Genomic DNA, 19,766 nt, shown 5'->3' on the forward strand with positions numbered 1-19,766 from the left:
TCTACCTAGAAAACATCTGTGAACACTTTCAAATTCTGTCAAAATTACTTGATGCAAAGATGAAAGAGATGCTGTCCATCAGTCCACAAATGCACAGATATTACTTTCATTATGAAACCAGGCTAAATGCACTTACAAGCCTGTCCTCTTGAACACAGGACCCTGGCACATACAAAGCATCTACCAGGCTTAAATGAAAGGATGTAGTAAGAGAAGCACTAATTAAGGTCTCATGTGGTTCCTCCTTGCCATTACCTAGCCATGGAATTACAGATATCTGCTGACCCATGGAATTCAGAGGTATTTCAAAAAACCTGACTTCAGTCTGTTTATACACTCAAACCTTGTAGCAATGGTTACACTGTGAACCTGAGTAGCAACAGTCTCAGATGAAGTGGTTCTAGATACGGTTCTGTATCTTCATATACATCATGCTACTATTTTCAATGCTACTTAGTCAAATATTCATTCTTGTCATTCAAAGGTCTAGAATGAGGATCCAATAAAACCAAAATACAATTAAGGAAGAATTTGAGGGGGTAAAGGTTTTAATCTAATCTCAAAATATCCAATGTTTGCATCAAGCAGTGTAACAGATGGCCCAGAAACTACTTTTTTGGGCTTTCTCCTAGCAGCCCACAACCCCTGGCCCTACGCCTAGACTAGACTTCATCACTAAACAACAGAGGTGCAACGACTGCGTGTTAAAGCAGGAGAGAATAGCCACAAGAATCTGATGGGGAGCCTGATGCCAGTACGTGATCAAAACATGCATTAATTGATTAAATTTTTAGGCTAACTTGCAAAATGCATGTTCAAGGACAAGTCATACAGGTTGTTCTTGCCTAAGACAGGTATTTCAGCTACCAACCATACAGGTTAAGCAAGTAGAAAACACTTCTTTCTCTCTATCTACTGGCTTTTGCATTACCGTCTCACCAATGTATGTTTTAAATGAACTCGTAGTACTAAAAGGGATTCCTTTATGTGGTGAAATAATATGAACAATAATGCACATAAGTTTCTCCACTAGGAAAGTTGCCTCTAGTGCAACCATTTGAATGCTCAAATTGGCAATAGACACAGTGCTTGTTTTCCAGTGGCATCAAACCCACTCCTTGAATTCACTAAGAAAACAAAGAATTTTTTTTTTTAAACCTGTCAGAATCAATATCACAAATTAGCAATTCCCTATCTGATAGGGAATCTTTTCAGCTAAGTACGAGTATGTCAGACTAAGCTATTAACTTGAAAAGGCTGAGAATAGCAAGCCTCCTAGTATCACATTCAAAGCAATGTGACCATCGTGCAATTTGCGAATACAGTGCAATAGGCCAATTCTGGTTTCCAAATCACTTTCAGCCTTGTTCCTGTGCACAACAGTACTCATCTCTCAGCAACTTAATGAAAATCTGAGTATTTCTTATGAAAAAGACATGCACTGTTTTGTGGCTGATATTCATAGGACTTCTCACGTTATTCTGCGTTTCGCTCCTTGCCTCTAAGCTATTAATTGCAAATGACTGTACTGCTGGGGAAAGTACAGCTTTGGAAAGGCAAGACTAGAAAATCCTAGTGTGTTACGGAAAGTATTTTTCCTGTTTGCATACTAGCAAGTCTTCAACAAGCATGACCACTGTGCATCACCTTCCTCAGTATTCTCTACATTTCTTTTTGGATCTTACCCTGGGTCTAAAATGGCAAGGATACTTCAAGTACAAGTTTAAAAGGAACAAAGAGCAAAATAAAGCCCCTTATGCAAGGCCTCAAATGAGAAAATCCTTTTTGCTTTAGAGTGTATTAGCATAATCACAAGACCTTACTTTTGCTAAACGGAAAATTCTTCTATTGATCACACAGGGAAAGTCACAGCAGATTAGGAAGAGTTGAACTTGAACGTGTGAATTCCACGTACCCAGGGAAATAACACAGGCCTTAATATCGCCACTGATAGTCTCCAGTAAAATGCAAATTAGGTTGTCAAAGACTACAAAACCCTCCCCTCTACTGAAAACCAACTAAAACGACACATCCTCAGCTTTTTTCCATTTCTTTCACTAGTTACTGTGCTTTATTGCTCAGCGTTGGATGGAGCACTACAGTAGTGCAGTGTCAACACAGCTGATGTACCTCATCCAAAAATTGGAAAAAATATACCCAGAAATACAGTAAGCCATCACAAAGCTGTTCTGTGCCAAGCTTCTTGCTTCTCTATTTTCACAGCCTCAATGGAGAAGGAAGGAACTGAGACAATTGATGCTACAAAAATGTTACTGCATCTTTATGGACAGAAAGATCCAGGCCAAACCACTGCCTTTTGTTTATGGCTTAAGTTCGCAATGTACCTTTCCACAAAGAAATAACAGAGTCCCTGTCCCAGATATCTTACCACCTATTTAGACAAATGTAAGGATGAAGGTTGTGGGATGTAACAAAATGCAAAGATGCAAGCTGTTGCGGGTGACTGTTCAACAATTTAATACAGGTTTTCATTCTCCTTGTGTGTATACTTTTGAAATACAGGTCAGAGCCAAATAGAGTAAATAACAGTTTGTGCCATTTTTAGTGAGACCACTGCGTTGTTTCTCTGCTATTACTGTGTGTCTGCAAAACCAACTTGTTCCAACTGCGTTTTCTCTCCCCGTGGCACAAGATTTGTTGTTCAACAATCTTTCCTTTCCAAGGCTGCAGCGAGAAAATGGAACAGATTTATATCTGTCTTCCTTGTTGTTTGCATTTATTTGCATAAAGATTTTCACTGTGGTATTAATTTTGTTTAAATTAGTTTTCAAAAATAATCTCCTCTGTTCTGTAGCTCTATGTGAGCATATATCCCAGCATACAGCAAACCTAGAGCAAACTTTTAGAATACGTCACCTTTAGTACAACATTCGTAACAGGTTCAAAACACTTAAGAAGGAGCAAATGAAAGGCTTTTAGGCAGCCACAATCCTGTTTCATTGAAGTCACATCCCTCCTGTCATCATCCCACATTATTTAGTTTTACTGAAATATTCCTGCATTTTCTCTGTTGGCCCCTGCTTTTATCCACAGCTTTTCTGGATAAAAATCGCCACTGCTCTTGAGTGAACAGAAGTGAACAGATATCCCCCTCCTGCCTAACCACTTACATCACCCAAGGAATCATCCCCTTGATTGCCCTAACAGTACATTAGCAGTTAAAAACATATATATTCTACCACTTAAGCTTGCCTGCCCGAAATAGCAGATGATGCCCACTCAAGCAGCTTTTCCACACTCAGATCCCCCATCAATTTCAGTGCAAATTCCCCACAGAGAATGACTACAAAGACTGGGCTCCTGCAAACATTTATGGCATAATTCAACATGGATAATGAAGTAACCATGACACAAACCAGAAAGAATACCAGTTAAATATGTCAGGCCTTAGCCACATGAATAGAAATTAATGTATACACATAGATATTATCTAAATCATGAAACAACTACAAACTCTGCATTAGTAGATAGTGCAGCTGTAACAACACAATAAAACCCTTGAATCCTGAAAGGTGAAGAAATTTAACAATTACAGAAACAGTAGAAACGCTACTGTTAACTTCATTTGAGGAAAAAAAAACTGGTGTGGAAAATCAGTATAGGTGACCTAACTTACAGTTCAGTTTCTCCTAAGTACATACACTGAAGTGCAATCTACTTCAGTAATATCAGAAAGAAAAAAAAAAGTTAAGCTTCAGTTTAAATGCCATCAATGAAAAAAAATATTATAGCAACTGAAGGAAGTGTAATTACATGAAAGGCACCCCAGTCTGAGACTAGTACCCATCTTTTAATTTCCAATCATCCGTTTTACACATCGCCTCAGAGATAAGTATCTACTGTTGGGTGCTTATCAGTGCACACACGGGCAATTTCAAGCAGTTTTGCCTACAAAAACAAGACTTCTGAGCTGCATCTCATTTTTGCAAGCATTTGCTAATCTTTATCACTTCATGATTTAACATTAAAAAGGGTATATGAGGCACCTAGTGATTTAAAAGATTTTCTTCCTCACAGTAAAAATCCTTTAAAAATATGCTTCTATGTTCATATGCTCATGTTTCAGTCACCATACACTGGGAAACTGATAGAAATGAACCTAACAATTTCATACTCTACTCCCGTAACTACGAAAAAATCATACTGTGAACTACTACTCATATCCTTGGGTTTCCAAAAGCAATACTCGAATTATAATGTGTGAAGTGAATTACATTAGTTCAATAATTAGATATTCTTTTCCCATTACCCCCAAAATTGTTATTTGATGCAATGCAAGTGTGCACAACACATTATTAATCACTGTCAACAATGTGAAAGGTTGCAAAGATAACTACTCATCATTATAGAATCTGGGCAGGTGGCCAAAAAGAAAAAAAAACATGGATATTAAGTTATCATCAATCGTTATGAATAGTTTTTAGGTTCCAAAGTTCAACAAAAACATCTGACATACTGCCTAGGTCTGCCTCATGAAAGCCCTGATTTCAAAAGGGTTTAACTGCACAATGTTCTCTGTTAACATAGCATATGTGGCAATGCATTGTGACTGACAACGTGCTTGGATTGTAGACACACAGTAAGTTAAGACATTGGAGTCTAAGACTTGATTTTGAACAATTTGCTAAGGTGCACAGTCATTGTTTTCCTCTCAAGAGTTAAGGATGAAACTAACCGATTCAACAGTCACAGTGTTCGTTTATGTTATCTTTGACATTATCTGCAAAGGAGAAGACACTATATTACAAATAAAAACAAGCAGTATTTATCCAGCCATTAAACAGAAATCAAGTTTGACTGTTTTCATTATTTAGATGCCACAAAAAATCCTAAGTCAGAATCCACATTCTAGTTTAGTAAGAATAGAAATTAACTGTAATAATGTAAAAAGCACTCCAGATTACTAATCTTAATTGGCAACAAAAGATACTATTAAAGTTCATTATAGGAACTGACTTGCAATAGAATAATTTCAGCATACTACTCTCTTGCAGAAGAAAATCAGTCATTCCAAAGTCCCAAAAGAATTTAGGCATGATATCTGGACATCCTTTAAGTTTGCTAAAAACGCATGCAAGCCTTAAGGAAACATAATTACATCCTGTTGTATCCTCCAAGGACCACGCTAACGGTCTTTGTATTACCTCTCTTCAAAATGCACATCCCCAACTGGTCAACTAGGGCAGCAGTTACAACACACTCTGGAGCACTTCATGCAGCATGAGGCTGTTAATAGTATATACTGAGGTTCATCAGGGATGGGGGTTCATCTTCCTGACCCCAGGAACAGATGCAAGCCTGATAAACTATTACGTAAATGGAGTACATCTACCAGCATTAACTGTGCACGCACGCTACTTGCCAGGGGTGAGAAAGAACACATTCTCCCCCCCTCTAACCATTCCCTAGCTTAGGCTCTCCCACTCAGACAAGATTCACTGCAAAAAAAGAAAAATAACTTTCCTCTGTTCTGAATATTTGAAGTACACCTACTGAAAAGGCTTACTGTAGAAGTTGCAATTGTAACTGCTACTGTAGTTCATAGAAGCAGGATGCAAGAGACCTTTACGCTACTCCCTCATCCAAAAATCATGAAATCCATGGAAAAAAATTAGGTTTACTTTGAAGACACCTAGTAAGATAAGCCAATTAGCATGTTTAATTGGTTTATACATGCACCTCTTCAGAGACTTTTCAAAACAACTTGGACCAAAGCCTTGATCATGAAGAAGTCCTTCTGCACTTCGCAGTCCCTAGCTTTTATCGCACAGCAAACGTTATTAGTCACGATACATCACCTTAAGGCAGAAAAAATGAAAAGGAAGAGAGAAGCAGAGAGGTAGAGCAGTTACTGTTTCATCATCTTTAGCAACACGTACAACTGATGCAGATTAGCGAAATTTATTCGGCTGTCCTTGCTCCCCAAGAGCACAGGCCAACGCGACATGGGGCTCGTGCCCATTTCCACACACACCTCTGGTTCCGTGTGACATTTCTCTCAACGCATCCATCGCCCAATCGCTATTTTCAGAATGCATCAAAACTCTGTACAGACAGGAATTGTCTGTACTTCAACACACAAATGAAAAGCCATCTATGCAACAGTAACAGTAATTTACAAACTATAAAGAGAGTATTTTTGGGTTTGGGAGGCTTTTTTGTTTGGGTTTTTGTTGTGGTGGGGTTTTGCGGGTTTTTTTAGAAATAAGGACAAGCATATACTTCCATTTTGAAGGCGATTTCCTCATGAGGTGAATGCTTGCATTATATTTGCTTTCCTGTTGCTTACCTTGTGTTCTAGCCTGCAAGACTAGAACAAGTATTTCTCATCATTCATAAAGATTATCCATTTCTAACTTCCATTTACTTAGAGCAATAAAAAACGCAACCAAATAACAAAACCAGCACTGCAAGAACTTGCAGGAACAAGAGGAAAAGCAAGAACAAGCCACTTCTCCTCCACTTTTCCATCCTCCATCACCCTCCCGTTCTCCCTGATCCTGAGATCAACCAAGGATCTTGGAGCCACATTGCCTAAATGCCACAAGGGGCCATGCTGCCAGCTGCATTCATTTGAAAATAATGCCCCCTTCCAAAAAAAAAATGTTACCTTAATCCAAGGGGAATCCAATACTGGGGCTGTGTGTCTCAGATATTCTCATCTGTGTAAGGCAACACCAAAGGAGTCATCCAAAGGGCACGTTAGCCCTTGAAATGCAAAGTTGCAGCAGCAAGACAGCAGCAGACCGAGCAGTCCAACCCATGTTACACACACTCAGATTCTTAAGGGGCTTTTTTTTTTTTTAACTTTTTAGTAAAGCTCCAGAGATGCCTCTTGCTCTTGGAACATACACAGGTTGGGCCAATTACTACAACCCAGCTGCAGCACTTGCCAATTCAGATCCTGCAATAACAATGCAACGAGCAAGGCAGCTAGATTTTTCTTTTATAGCTCAGCACTTCACACAGTCCTCCTGAACCAAAGAGCTACATCTTTCCTCCTATTATTTCCAATTACCAGAAACTAATATTCTCCTCTGTAAAGAGATATGCTTATACACACAGAAAAATCTAATAGCTACATCTACAAGTTGAAAATATATTACATGCAAGTCAGATAAAGACAGGTGAGTACACAGAACTATCAACACAACACTGTGTTTATGCCATTACTGATTACAATGTGTGTTAAGAAACCAGGATTTTCTGCTAACATCACTCAACTCTGTCCTTTGGAGGTCCCAAAATGCTTTGTGAAGTGAATATTACCCCATGCTATAGGTAGGAAAAACCAAGAGGCAGAAGTCTTCCACATTATCTTATGAACTCCCCTCACAAAAACATGTTGTGAACTAGGAGAGCAGGGAGAACTACGTAGATTTATATTTGACGCCTTATCTTTCAACAACATTGCCTCCCCAATTACATGAGCAACTGTTATGACACTATCATCATGCAGTATGCATCTTCTGGTCCATTTTGATTCTATCAAAGTATTAAACACCTTCACTTCAGATTCAGCTACTGTAAGTACAATGAATGACATCAGACCACCCACCATCAAGATTTAAAGTTCCAGGCTCTTACAAAAGCAATCATCTGCCTATCTAGAAAGACCCTTGTCTGTACATGCTTCCATCTATTCTAGCCCTTCCATGTACTGCACTCAAAGCTCATAAGTAGTTTATACAAGGTGAAAAATCTCCCCCACACTCAACTTTCATCCTTTGCCAGCTGGTCTATTAAGTCATATCATTTGAGCTTTAAAAGGATGCAGCCATGTATTTATTTTTCCCACCTGATAAATATTTATGAAGATTTTATTCCAACCCTAACACATACATACTATAACTAATCTTCCTTTTATTTAGTCAAGCATCTTAAAGGAAAAGGATTTTAAAGACAGGCTATTCCTATTGCCGAGCTTGAGCTTCAGAAGTCAGCATATTAAGCAAAAAGATGCCTGTTTGGAAGGCAAATTAAAAAGACAACAACAACAAAAAAAACCCAGCACACGAGATTAACATGAGTTTCGCAACAATAGAGTGAAGTAAGTATATAACACCTGCAAAAATTAAATGTTTGAAAGAAAGATCTTTTCTGGTGTTTGGGGATGGTTTTCCTATTTACTAGGACGTGAGCTATCAGCCGAAATAACATTAAAGCACTGCTTTATGCAACTAAGGGATAGCTGATGCAACTTCCACTCATTTCTAATAGCTTATATGGATTTTGGTCAAGGCTGATATGGAAAGGACATGCTTTCGATAACTGAACTAGCACCATCTAGGTTTTTTCTTCGTTTTGACATTCATGTTATGGACCAATGGAACAATACTGGAACTGAAGCCCATCTCCTGCCCATCTCACAGAAAATTTAACTACAATTCAACTTCCCTTACCCAAAGCCTAGCAATCCTGTGATGTCTCCAGTTTCTAACCTCTCTTATTTCTACTGTGTTCACAAGATTAACTTAGAAACTTTGAATATCACAGTACTAAATTGAAGACATTGAAAAAAATTCATTACCTCGTTTGACATGATAGAGCAAAAATCAATGAAGAAAACTAGGCATCTGGATTAGAAAAATTCACACCAAAATAACATTGGCAATTCCATCTGCCCTGTTACATTTTTGGAGTAGTCATATCAGATGCATGTTGTTTATCCAAGACAAATCCTCCAAGTTACTGAAGATCTGATAGTCACTGCTGTCATCACAATGAAGAACTGAAAGACTTTGGAAAATAAACTGCAAACTGAATGCTTGCAGCATGTAGAGTTCTCGTTTTCCACCTATAAATGAGGTTTTTCATAACAAGCTTACCTTGTCTCTATCGATTTCTCAACTTACTCTATTATCAGATCTCAGAAGCTACTCCCCTGCCCCTCAGCTCCCTTGAATACAACTCCTTTTTTACTGCAGAACACTTGAAAAATAGCTACACAAGCCTGAGTACATATTTATCACGATCAATGTGCAATAGCCTCAAGAGACATCCACGCATCATATTCTGTTAGCAAAAAAGGAATCAGTCTTCAATACCGTGCTATTTTTTCCTAATGCTGCAAGGACAAACTAATTTGTAAGCCAGATCATTCCTTTCTAAAGGATGAATGACAGTCCTCTGTAGAGGAAAAAAAACAAAGACCATCCTCTCACCAACTTTTACTGCCATGGGAATGCTGCAGGAGCCTCTCGGTAGACTCCCAAAGGCAGATCTGGTTTCCATCAGAAGCTGCAGTAACCTCCTCAAGAATGGGAAAAAGGTCTAGGTGGCTACACCGGCTCCATCTCCCCTGTAATGCTATACACATGCCATTTCCATCTCAGACTATGGTTCTCTGTCACATCCTACCTTTCGGTGACTTTGCATCGCCAGAAAAAGAACAGAAATAAAGTGTGAACTGTCCGACAGGCAAAAAGCTCAGTGCAAGAAAAGGCAAGAAACTCAGATACACTATCCCTTCCACTTTTTCTCTGCAAAGAAAATAGGAATTATGACTTGATCTAGAAAACAAAGAAGAGTAAAATACTGCACCACCAGAGGATTTCAAGTTGGGAGATTAAGTTAAGATAACTTAATCCAGCAGTCTCCTACCAGTTATTTTAGAGTTAGACCAATGTAACATTGAACAATTTTAGAAGAAATTTATCAGCTTTCATCTGTAACACACCTATTTTACTACCAGGTTATGTTACATCCTAAATATTCCTTTTAGCAAGCCTTTGAAAGTAATACATGAACTTGAATGCATACACAAACATATGATGCTTTTGAAAGAGAAATACATAGCTAGGAAACACACACGTTTCTCACACTCACTAAAAGCTTCTTTACCTGCACTGAATCCTATTCTAGAGCCACGAACTGCACCAGGAAATATACCTGAAGTTGTCAGTAGTACTGGATTTACACCTTAACTCAGAAATCTAATTTCTTTGTTAAAGAATATACCATAGCTCCACTGCTACTGGAAGTTGTCACTAATATTTGTTTCTTAAAGTTGTTATGAATTGCTGTAGTATGCAAGCATAAATAAATCTATACCACATCTGTCAAGCTGGACTATAATCAACCAGAAAAAAACTAACACTCCATGCCTAAAAATAAATACTGACAAATGCATGTCTGTCTCTCCCTAATGCCTCCCTTCCTGAAAGACCCTTGAGGTACTCTTAGCTTTGCAGTATGCCCTAAAATTAGTAAATAAGTCTCTGTGATAATTCTGACTATCTCCTTTATACTCCTTCCCCCTTTTCCCATTCCCTTTCCTACCAATCCTTTCACCAGGAATATCAAAATAGATAGCAGACCTCAGGGATATCAAATTTGCTTCCAGGCACAGACATCACGAGACAATATCTGACTGCCCAATATGAATTTCCCAGCTATTTAGGTTTTGAAGAATTTAATATCATGGCCCCTACATTATTATATATGACAATTACTTCAAAGCCAGAGGCTAGCCATTTGCATAATAATGAACATTTGTCTAAAGAGGTGTGCAGGAAACTACACATTAATGAGTTCCAGTGTATATTATCTGAAAGTCACACTTGCTTTATAAAAATAATTAAAAACATAACTTCTAATGTTTACCTACTTGTACCTTTTATGTAACAGACAGAGACACCTGTCCTATTAAACGAACAAAACCACATAGGTCTAATTTTTGCAATACTAAGTCACTTGAAACTCAGTAATTTATGTTGGACTGTTTACACGCGTAAGGATTGAAAGAGCATGCTGGCTTCTGAAGCTGTGCATCAGGGGAAATGCATCCTATGGCACAGAAAACATGGTTTTGCTACATCTCAATCACAGAAAAAAAACAGGGAAATAGAGCCATTTCTGCTAAACCACTGTAAAAGAATAGAAGGATAGATAAGGTGCATTTCTCAGCTGGAGAAACATTTCCAAGAACACTTTGGAATCTGACAAGTCAGAGGTAAATTCTTTACCATCTAACCAGGAACAGAAGCAAATCGCTTATTAGGCAGGGAGTTCTCCATAGCATCCTATAACCCACATTTGATACAAATGTAGAAGGCTTTTCCTTTTTGATTTCAAAAAGTCACTTTATTTTGAAACAAGTGTTCTTTACACTATAAAGAATATATACTACACTACATAGCACTTACCTGTATTTACTGCTTGAGACTTATGGTTTCATTAGCTTTGAAATTAGACTGATGAAGCCGTTAGGATCTTAGCTATCAAATCCTCATTTATACCACAAGATGTGCAAAACTAGAGTAACAGGCTCACTAACGCACTGCGACAGAGCTGCAGCACCAAGTCCCGTCCCGGATCTTCCACTCTTCAGCCCACACTCACGTTCACCAGCCCCAGACAAGGAACCCCAAAGCCAACTAGAGAAGACAGAGGTCAATGCAGATTACTACCTCTCCACACAGTCCACCACTGGCTGGAGATTTTCCACAGAATCAAGGTGCCTGGCTGAATTTTAAAATATCCCAGCTAATTTATGACCACTAATACTTGTAGCCCTCCAAGATAAGAATGATAATCATATCTAATGCCTTAGGGTTTAAAGCCCATTGTCAGCAGCAGCTGGAGAAAGGGATGGATTTCTTCCCTCCATACGAGGCAACCAGCTGATGCATCATATTGCTGGGTTTCTCTCCAGCTCTGAAACATCGGATATCGATCAGTGCCACAGGCAATACAGCGTACCAGACAGACTGTTGTAGGATTTGTCCAAGCAGATCACACCAGAGTATTCTTAATCTACCATCAGAGAAGGGGGGGGGGGGGGGGGGGGGGGGGGGCGCGTTGGAAGCTAGTTTAAAACTAGATGCTATGTAGATACACACATATGCAAACAGGGAAGTTCTTCCAGGCCACAGCAGCGTTAGGTGTGCCTTATATAAAAAGTACCCATCAGCATTAACCCTCACTCCTTTGGGACTGGAAATAATCAACTATTCCATATTGTTCAACACAGTTTCAGCAAACAGAAATCGTTTCTACCCGATTTTGTACAGTTCCATTTAATGGCATCTGTACTTATCTACTGTGTAAACACTCTTCCATACAAGCTTTTTCAGAGGCATGCTTTCCAGAATTTTGGAATAAACCCACAAGAAAAATTGTTCTGCATTTGTGCATGTGGGGGAAAGTGGGTGTCAGGTTCTTCTGAGCATACTGTAATTCACCTCCATGCTCTATTTTTGCTTAAGATAAAGATCCAGAACTGGGCATTCTGCTAAAACACTGCCATCAGCAAGTTTGTAAAAGGCGCTATAAATGCTTTGAACAGAGACTTCCAGAGTCCTATGCTTTGTAGTGTAATGTTTCATTCATAATTGTTCCATTAATACCTAGCCACAACACAAGCAGCAGTTGTTCATGAATCTCATCGCTTATGTGGTTGCATCTCCTGATCAACTCTACGCACTCCCTCTAACAGAGGCTTTAAGTCGCTCTTCTTGTGGAAATCCAATATTGTCCTTCATCACTTAACCCACCCGTAAGATCAGAATTTTCAAAGTACACCCGAATGATTTAGAAAGCTACACGGCCTTGCAATGCCATTGTGCTTACACAAGGATGTTTTTTCCACATCCTTAGAACTTCAGATAAACTCTTTAGTCAAGGCAAAGTTATCTTCAAGATCCTGAACTTCACTTGGTATAAGGAAGATAAATACGGTCTCAGTGACTACAGAATTTTTTGTTCGTTATTTTATTCTTGTTCAGTGAAAGCAGCGTTGTGCTGGTTCAACCAAAACGACTTTGGAGAGTTCAATTTAGCATTGAGGATACAAGGATACAAGTGTGTATTAGAGGATACAAGTGTGCAAATATACCAACATAGAGGAATTTTTTAAAGCTAGATTTACTCTGATGTACATGTGATTTAACAGAAATTGCATAACTTAGCATTATCAACAAGTGACAGATATGAGATAGCCACTCCTGATCAGGCAAAAATCATTATTTGAACTTGGTTATCTACAATGAAATCTCCCCTTCCAATGATATCACATAATTAACATCATGTAAGATATCTTGGGATGGACTCCTTCAGGGACAATTATTTGGAAGCAGGCTCCAGAACATTAACAACTGAAAAAAGACACACACACACAAAAAAAATCATACCCAGTACAGAAGATTGAACAGGTTCTGACACCGTCACAAAAGTAGCCTCACTCACTGGTAGAGAAAAAGCAATTTCCTATCAAGTATTTACCAGGAAGCTTAATTCCAATCACAGATAGAGAAAAAGTATAATTTAAAATTAATCAGGCTCAAGAGCAGAGATCATGACAAAATACACAGCAATAAGTCCATATAAACCAATCTGGATACTCTTCTGTGAGATGGGAGAAGGCAACTCAAAACTTTATTTATATCAAGGTTATACCTCACATATCCCACTTAAACACCTATATCACTAGGATACAAGTGAAGGTGACTCCTGTTTTCCCCTCCAGTTTTGCAGTACTGTTGTAAACTTAGTCTTATTTTCACACTTTGTATGCCAACGCTCCTAATCCCTGAACATAAACAGATCTGCTTCAGTTCAATTTGAAATGAAGGTGGCTTTCTAGATAAAAAAAAAAAAAGCTACCTGCATGGCCACAGAAACACTCAACTTCTTAAAAGTCTTAGTGTTCAGCTGACCGCCAATAGGAACAGAAATAAGTGACCTAGCACACCTGCCTTACACATCCCATCCACACGTATTCCCTCTGTTTGTTTTAGAAGCCATATATATGTATCTGTCTCTATCACTGCTGAACAAGTCATAGCATACGTACATATGCTGCATATGGTTTACTCGCTTTACAAAACAGGTAAAATCCAACAATTTGTGCAAGTATAAGATCTCAAGAAATCATGTAGAAGCTTTTTCATGGTACGGTAACACAGACTTGGGAGAAAAGAACAGGGCAAAAAGATGAAAAACTAACAGAATTACACTTGAGTCAATTCTAGATGAGAGTATACCACAGAGACCTCAAGCGCATGAAGTTCACCACTCGCAGTCTAATCTTTGACTGGTCTACATCATCACAGATCCTCTGTATCACACCCTACTGTAAATTTACACAAGTTGGAAAAAAGCACCCTCTATTTTTAAAAAGCTTGCAAAATTTCTTTATTAGACAAATATTACAACAGACACCAGCAAGACTCACTGTTTACCTTATACAAACATTTTTGACAATCATAGCTAGCCCTATTTCTTCATCCAGGAAATGTCTTAAAGACCAGAGTCTGACTGGGAGAGGACTGGCAATAACAAAACAAAAAAAAAAAACAACACAACCACCAACACCAAAACAAAACACACTCTCTCATACAACTCTCTCATTAAAGCCACCACAGAAAGAACTTTTAACAGAAAATAGAAGAAAAACAGAATACCTTGTAACAACCATCAAGGTGCAAATCTGCATCACTGAAATGAACAGAACTACCTGTTTCTTTGAGCCAATTTCTTAACAAAGAGTGGTTGAAAATGGTCACAGACAGTATACCCTCAAAATGGGTTCCAAGAGCATCTTAAAAGCAGGAAACTTATGGCCTTAAAGCAGAAGCCGAGCCTTGGACAAATCACCAAGGCCCATCCATGTAACCAAGTCTCCCAAATCCGATTCTGTAAATATCAGGTTTAAAGTAGATTTATTAACAACCTTAATTACAAGAATGAAAACATAAACCCCATAGCTAGGAACTAAAAATCTTACAGAGATTGTTGTGTTTACAGAAGGCTTTAAATATTTGCAAAATGAAGGAGAGGTTATGACATTTTCTCAGTTCTCTTCCTCAGTGGATTTTTATTGCATCTCTTTTTCCATAAAAGCCCAGTTAGTTACATTATCAAAATACCACATAGCAGCTTGCTGTAATTTCATAAGGTAAGCCTTGCTGCAATTTGTAAGTGGTTCTACTTGAGTGCTTTCACACTGGCTCAATAGCACAGCACCCATCAACTGCATTAATGTCTCAGCACAAAAATCTACTAATAAACATGGTACTCAGCCAACACTACCCCACTTTAAACAACACAAGTTTGCAATATGAGAAGGTTAATACATGCAAGACCACTTATGCTATTTAAACCAATTTTGATAGAAAGGTAGCAGCAAGTATCCTCAAGCAAATCTGAAGTGTATCAATAATAACCCGGGAAAAACGTAACACAAACCAGAGAGAAAGCTATAGCATATGGCTTCAGTCATGTGTATTATGATGACTGTTAAATAAAAACAAGTCAAGAGATAAGATGCCCCACGAAAAAGTGTTAGTCTGCTTTTAACACTATAAAACTGCACCTCGCACATTCTTCATTAAAAAAGAAAAAGCGATAAAGAGATGAGGAAGTTTTCCATCAAGTAGAAAGGGGCAGGGGGGGGACAGGGAATACTGGAAGACCACCATCAGTTTGGCTTTATAAGGTCCAGTGCCAGATCCACTGTGCATCTGTGGTAGCATGTCCAGGTAGCTTGAACTGACACTTGAAAGTCCAGGGTGACAATTTTTCTGCAGTCAAAAAAAAAACCACAAAGCCACACACAAAAGCAACCAAGCACCTGCAATATTAACATGCTGCTTTCTGTGCCGCTGATGACAAAGACAGTCCTTCCTAAAACCCGCTAGCCCAATATACCAGGTAGGTACACATATTATCAGAGCCAAAAGTTTAGTTGGGCAACAGCATAAAATACACATTTACAGAGATCCTTTCAAAGTCTAAATTCATTTCACAATTATATTTTAATCATTGTTCAATCCAAGAGGGCTCATTCGGGCAGAGCGGAACACACTTCTGTCACTATTACACATACACATTTCTTTACCATGTCCCACTAACTTACAGCTACTGATCTGAATGAGAAATCAGGAAGAGTGGGAATGAAGGATAAAAATCGACTGAAGAACTATTCCATTTTACTCATCAGCAGAAAATGCATTTAATCAGAACACAAGGCAGTACTAAATTTTTCATGACACAGGATGATTGAAGTGTACCCAACTAGATTATTTTAGCAGCAGTTTTTACCTGCTTTACAGTAATTTCCTCAAGTCTCCTCTTCAAGAAAAAGATCTGTGAATTTACTGGTCGTGAGCGAGCATCCATTTTTGGTAGCAAAACAATAACCTACACACATACTCGACAAGTCTATAGCATCACCTGTATCACTCTTGTATTTAAAGACTTTGTTGCCAAGGTTGTATATTGGCATAAAGCCTGCTCACTTTATTCACATTAGCATTCATGTTAGTAATCCTACTACCTTCAGATGGTCCACTTAAATGGTTGTTAAATCCGATCAAATTTTTCCCTTCTATATTACAAGTTGCACAGAATTTGGCTATGTAATTCCCACTAGAGCCAACACAAGTTATGTAGATAGATGGGATGCTATCCCAAACGTTAATACTAGAGTCCTCTTAAACTCAGCCTGGAAAGCTAACACAGTGGTGAGGGAAAAAAGCCTGCTTCTACCGATTTCAGCAAATGTCAGACGCAGCCCAGTTTCTAGTTCTTGAAGATCAGCCAACACACAAAAAGCAAAACCCCATACCTCTAAAAAATAAGCACAAATACTAAATCTTGTCTTGCTTTAATCAATATATCTACTAAGTAGATACCTAGAAATACACTTGCCAAAAAAAAAAGGCAAATTAAGCTTTATTTCTACACCACAAATGCAGACCTAGCTTTCTGTATTTTACTTGGGAAAGACATACCAGATGCATCATTGATTGGTGTACATATACACACTGATTTCTTACTGCTTCAAAAACACTGAACAAGGGTTGACTTTATGTCCATAAAATATGTTGTTATAAAAAGGAAAATGCACTTGCTCAATTTAAAATGAGCTCGGTCTTATTTCTTCCAGCACAAGCCTCATTTCCACTAACAAAGGTGTCTACTGATGATTTATTTTAATGGCCCTCAATCACACACCCACTTTTCCCAATCAGAAACCTCAGAATTTTAAGCTTAAGAACACCAAAGTTTATTTTACTATTCAACACCACAATAACAACTGAGTTGCATCAACATTTTTATTCCAAACTGATTTTTCCCAGTAAACATTAAATCTAAGCAAAGCTCTCATCAGTAGCCTTTCCCTGGAAAATTCTATAGGAAATGAAATGTAATACTCTATTAAGACTTGTTTTGCAAACAGAAGTGAGAGAGATCGCCCAAGCATGCAGAGTCATTAAAATGGATCTTACATATATCATTATAAATTTAATAATCTCCATGACGGCTAGAGTTCAAGTTAAAATGAATGTCAGCAAAGCATGACCAATTGATGTTATCCCAGCTGCCACTGAGCCTCACTTGGGGTTATATTATACATTCAGAGGCCCCATACTACATGTGCACCAAATACCCAGAGCCAGGAGCAGATGGGAGATGTAGGCTTCTATACCTATCAGCAAGGAGACACAGACATAATTGCATATTAATTTTGGTGCATCAGAACAATTATAGTGTACTTCTGTGTCACAGGTCCCAAACGTTTTTCCCATCATACCCTATATGTAGTACAATACTGTATACTTAAGGAGGAAAAAAGTGTACTAGCAGCCTCCAGAAATTAAGTCAATAGAAGGATTTTGTTTCAACCCTTATTGATTTACTTTGGTCCCAAAATGCTTCCTTGAAAAAAGTAGGACGACGACCTTGGCAGCTTTTATCAGTTAATAGATCATGCTCAGTGCAATTAAAATACATTTAGGACTTCTATTTTGTTCCCCAAATAAACGTTCCCTAAATGTCATTTCTCTGTAAGGAAACAGCTGCATTTTATCCAATTTCTGAAAGTTTTCCAGGCTGCTTAGATTTCTAATGGGGTGACAGGGAAACCACTTTTATTCTTCAGCAGACTTGATGAAATTGTGACACAAACCTCCCTCTCTCCGAAATCAGACAGCACTGTTGAACAGCAAAATAATAGCCGACGGTCAATTTTTTTTTCCCCCAACTTGCTTTTCAACTGAAATAAAAATCATATGTAAAAGCTACAAGAAAAAGGAACTCTCCCCACAAAGCTGAACACACAGTGTTTTCTATCACCCATCAAATCTGTGTGGAAAACAATATAAATGATTTATACACTAGAAACATGTCAAGTTTTACAGTTTGCTTGACTGGTGCCAAGAAAACAACTCTGAAGTCCCAATTGTTCACAAGCCACATTTTGCCTGAGACGGCAACTTCATTTAGGTCAACTTAATGTGCCAGTCCATTAGTATTAAATAATACAATACTACCTTGACACACAGACCTTCCACAAAGCACTTGTACAAAATAAGGTCTGCCAAAATAAGGCCTGACACTAAGCACATTCCACTGTGCATTTTGTTTTGTTTCAAGTCAAAGACACATCTGGAAACTACAGCAAAACACAAATGTTACCATCAGGACAATGAGGATATTGACAAGTGTACAACATTTTCCGCAAATTTAATCACCAAATCCCAAGAACGCAATTTTTTTAACCTCTCTAATGGAATCAACAAAAAAGTTAAAGTTACAACAAATCAATAATCCGACCGGACTCAGTAAGAGTCAGCATACTTCATTTACACGGCAAGTCTCTTCATCAACAACTATGCAAAATTCTGGATTTTTTTCCCTTCTTTCACTCATACTACAACTTCCCCTTCCCTCAGCTCTTTGCTCCATACATTGGAACAAGCCTGAAGCGAGACACAAACATTTTTTTAAAATATATTAGCAGGAGAAGAGATCTACAGCTGGCTAAGCTTGGCGAGCAGCAACTGCATTTGATAAAAGAGTTATAAGGAGCTCTTCTGCCTCTTGTATCTCACTCAGCAATTTAAGCAGAAAGTGCTTCCGCCTTTTGTCACTTACCCTTTTTTGATCTTCCAGTCCATGTGTCACAGGCTTTCTTTTCTGATGTTGGCTGGATTCAGAGCCAGGTTCCATTTCCCAGCTACAAAGACTCTTCCGGCCTCTTTAAGCTTTTCCTAAAAATCCATAGTATGAACAACAAAAATCTAAAAATAATAAAAAAAAGGCAAGAGAATTCCTTCAAACCTCGTCCATGTTTTTTATCATCCTTCTAAATTCTTGTTTGCCATCACTGCTCATTATCTTAACAAGCAGCCATTCTGTGAGCCTCTATATCCTATTTTAGCTCAGATGAGGGTTTCCATTTACGTGCCTTACAGAAGGATGACAGAGCTGAATCCAAACCCAGTAGTTTGTGCCACATTATTGCTCCATCAGCAGCCTTTTCAGTGCATTCCTGGCACCGATAATTTATATGTCAATAAAGGTGTAAATGTGCATTTAATCCACTGTGTTGATATTATCAGCATCCCTCTCTTGGGCCACCTTCCTCCCATAAATCAATGTAAACACTTCACAGCGATAATTGCCTTTTGCAAATCTAGCAGGTGTTAATTACGTAAAATCATCCATGCACGCTTGTCATCTTCTTCTATGTATTCAAACAAATACCTAAAAGGGGGGGGAAAAAAAGCAGGTTTTACCAGCTTGAAAGAAAACATAGCAACTGATAGTCTTCGCCCACCACCAGGAGCCGCAAGTCAGAACCGATACAATAATTAGATATTTTGTAGATACTACAGTCTTCACCCAAGCCTCTCAAAATGTTTTGATGCCTATTTAGCATATTACTTTACCTTTGGGGCTTTTGCATAAAAACACCCCAGAATGACAGCATTGTACATAAGAGTTGAGCCTGCTGC

The 19,766-nt window shown here is 38.3% G+C and overlaps 1 protein-coding gene across 2 annotated transcripts in view; it reads right to left on the bottom strand.

The window, feature by feature from the left end:
- Positions 1–19,511, bottom strand: part of NAV2 (neuron navigator 2) — a 420,329-nt gene extending 400,818 nt beyond the window's left edge. For both annotated transcript variants that reach the window (XM_069804094.1, XM_069804093.1), the window contains exon 1: positions 18,904–19,511. In XM_069804094.1, coding sequence (XP_069660195.1) covers positions 18,904–18,978 — 75 coding nt within the window. In that variant the 5' untranslated portion in view covers positions 18,979–19,511. The remainder of the gene's footprint in view (positions 1–18,903) is intronic.
- Positions 19,512–19,766: the final 255 nt, after the last annotated feature.

Source organism: Haliaeetus albicilla, chromosome 16, assembly GCF_947461875.1.
Source record: "Haliaeetus albicilla chromosome 16, bHalAlb1.1, whole genome shotgun sequence".
Classification (NCBI taxonomy): domain Eukaryota; kingdom Metazoa; phylum Chordata; class Aves; order Accipitriformes; family Accipitridae; genus Haliaeetus; species Haliaeetus albicilla.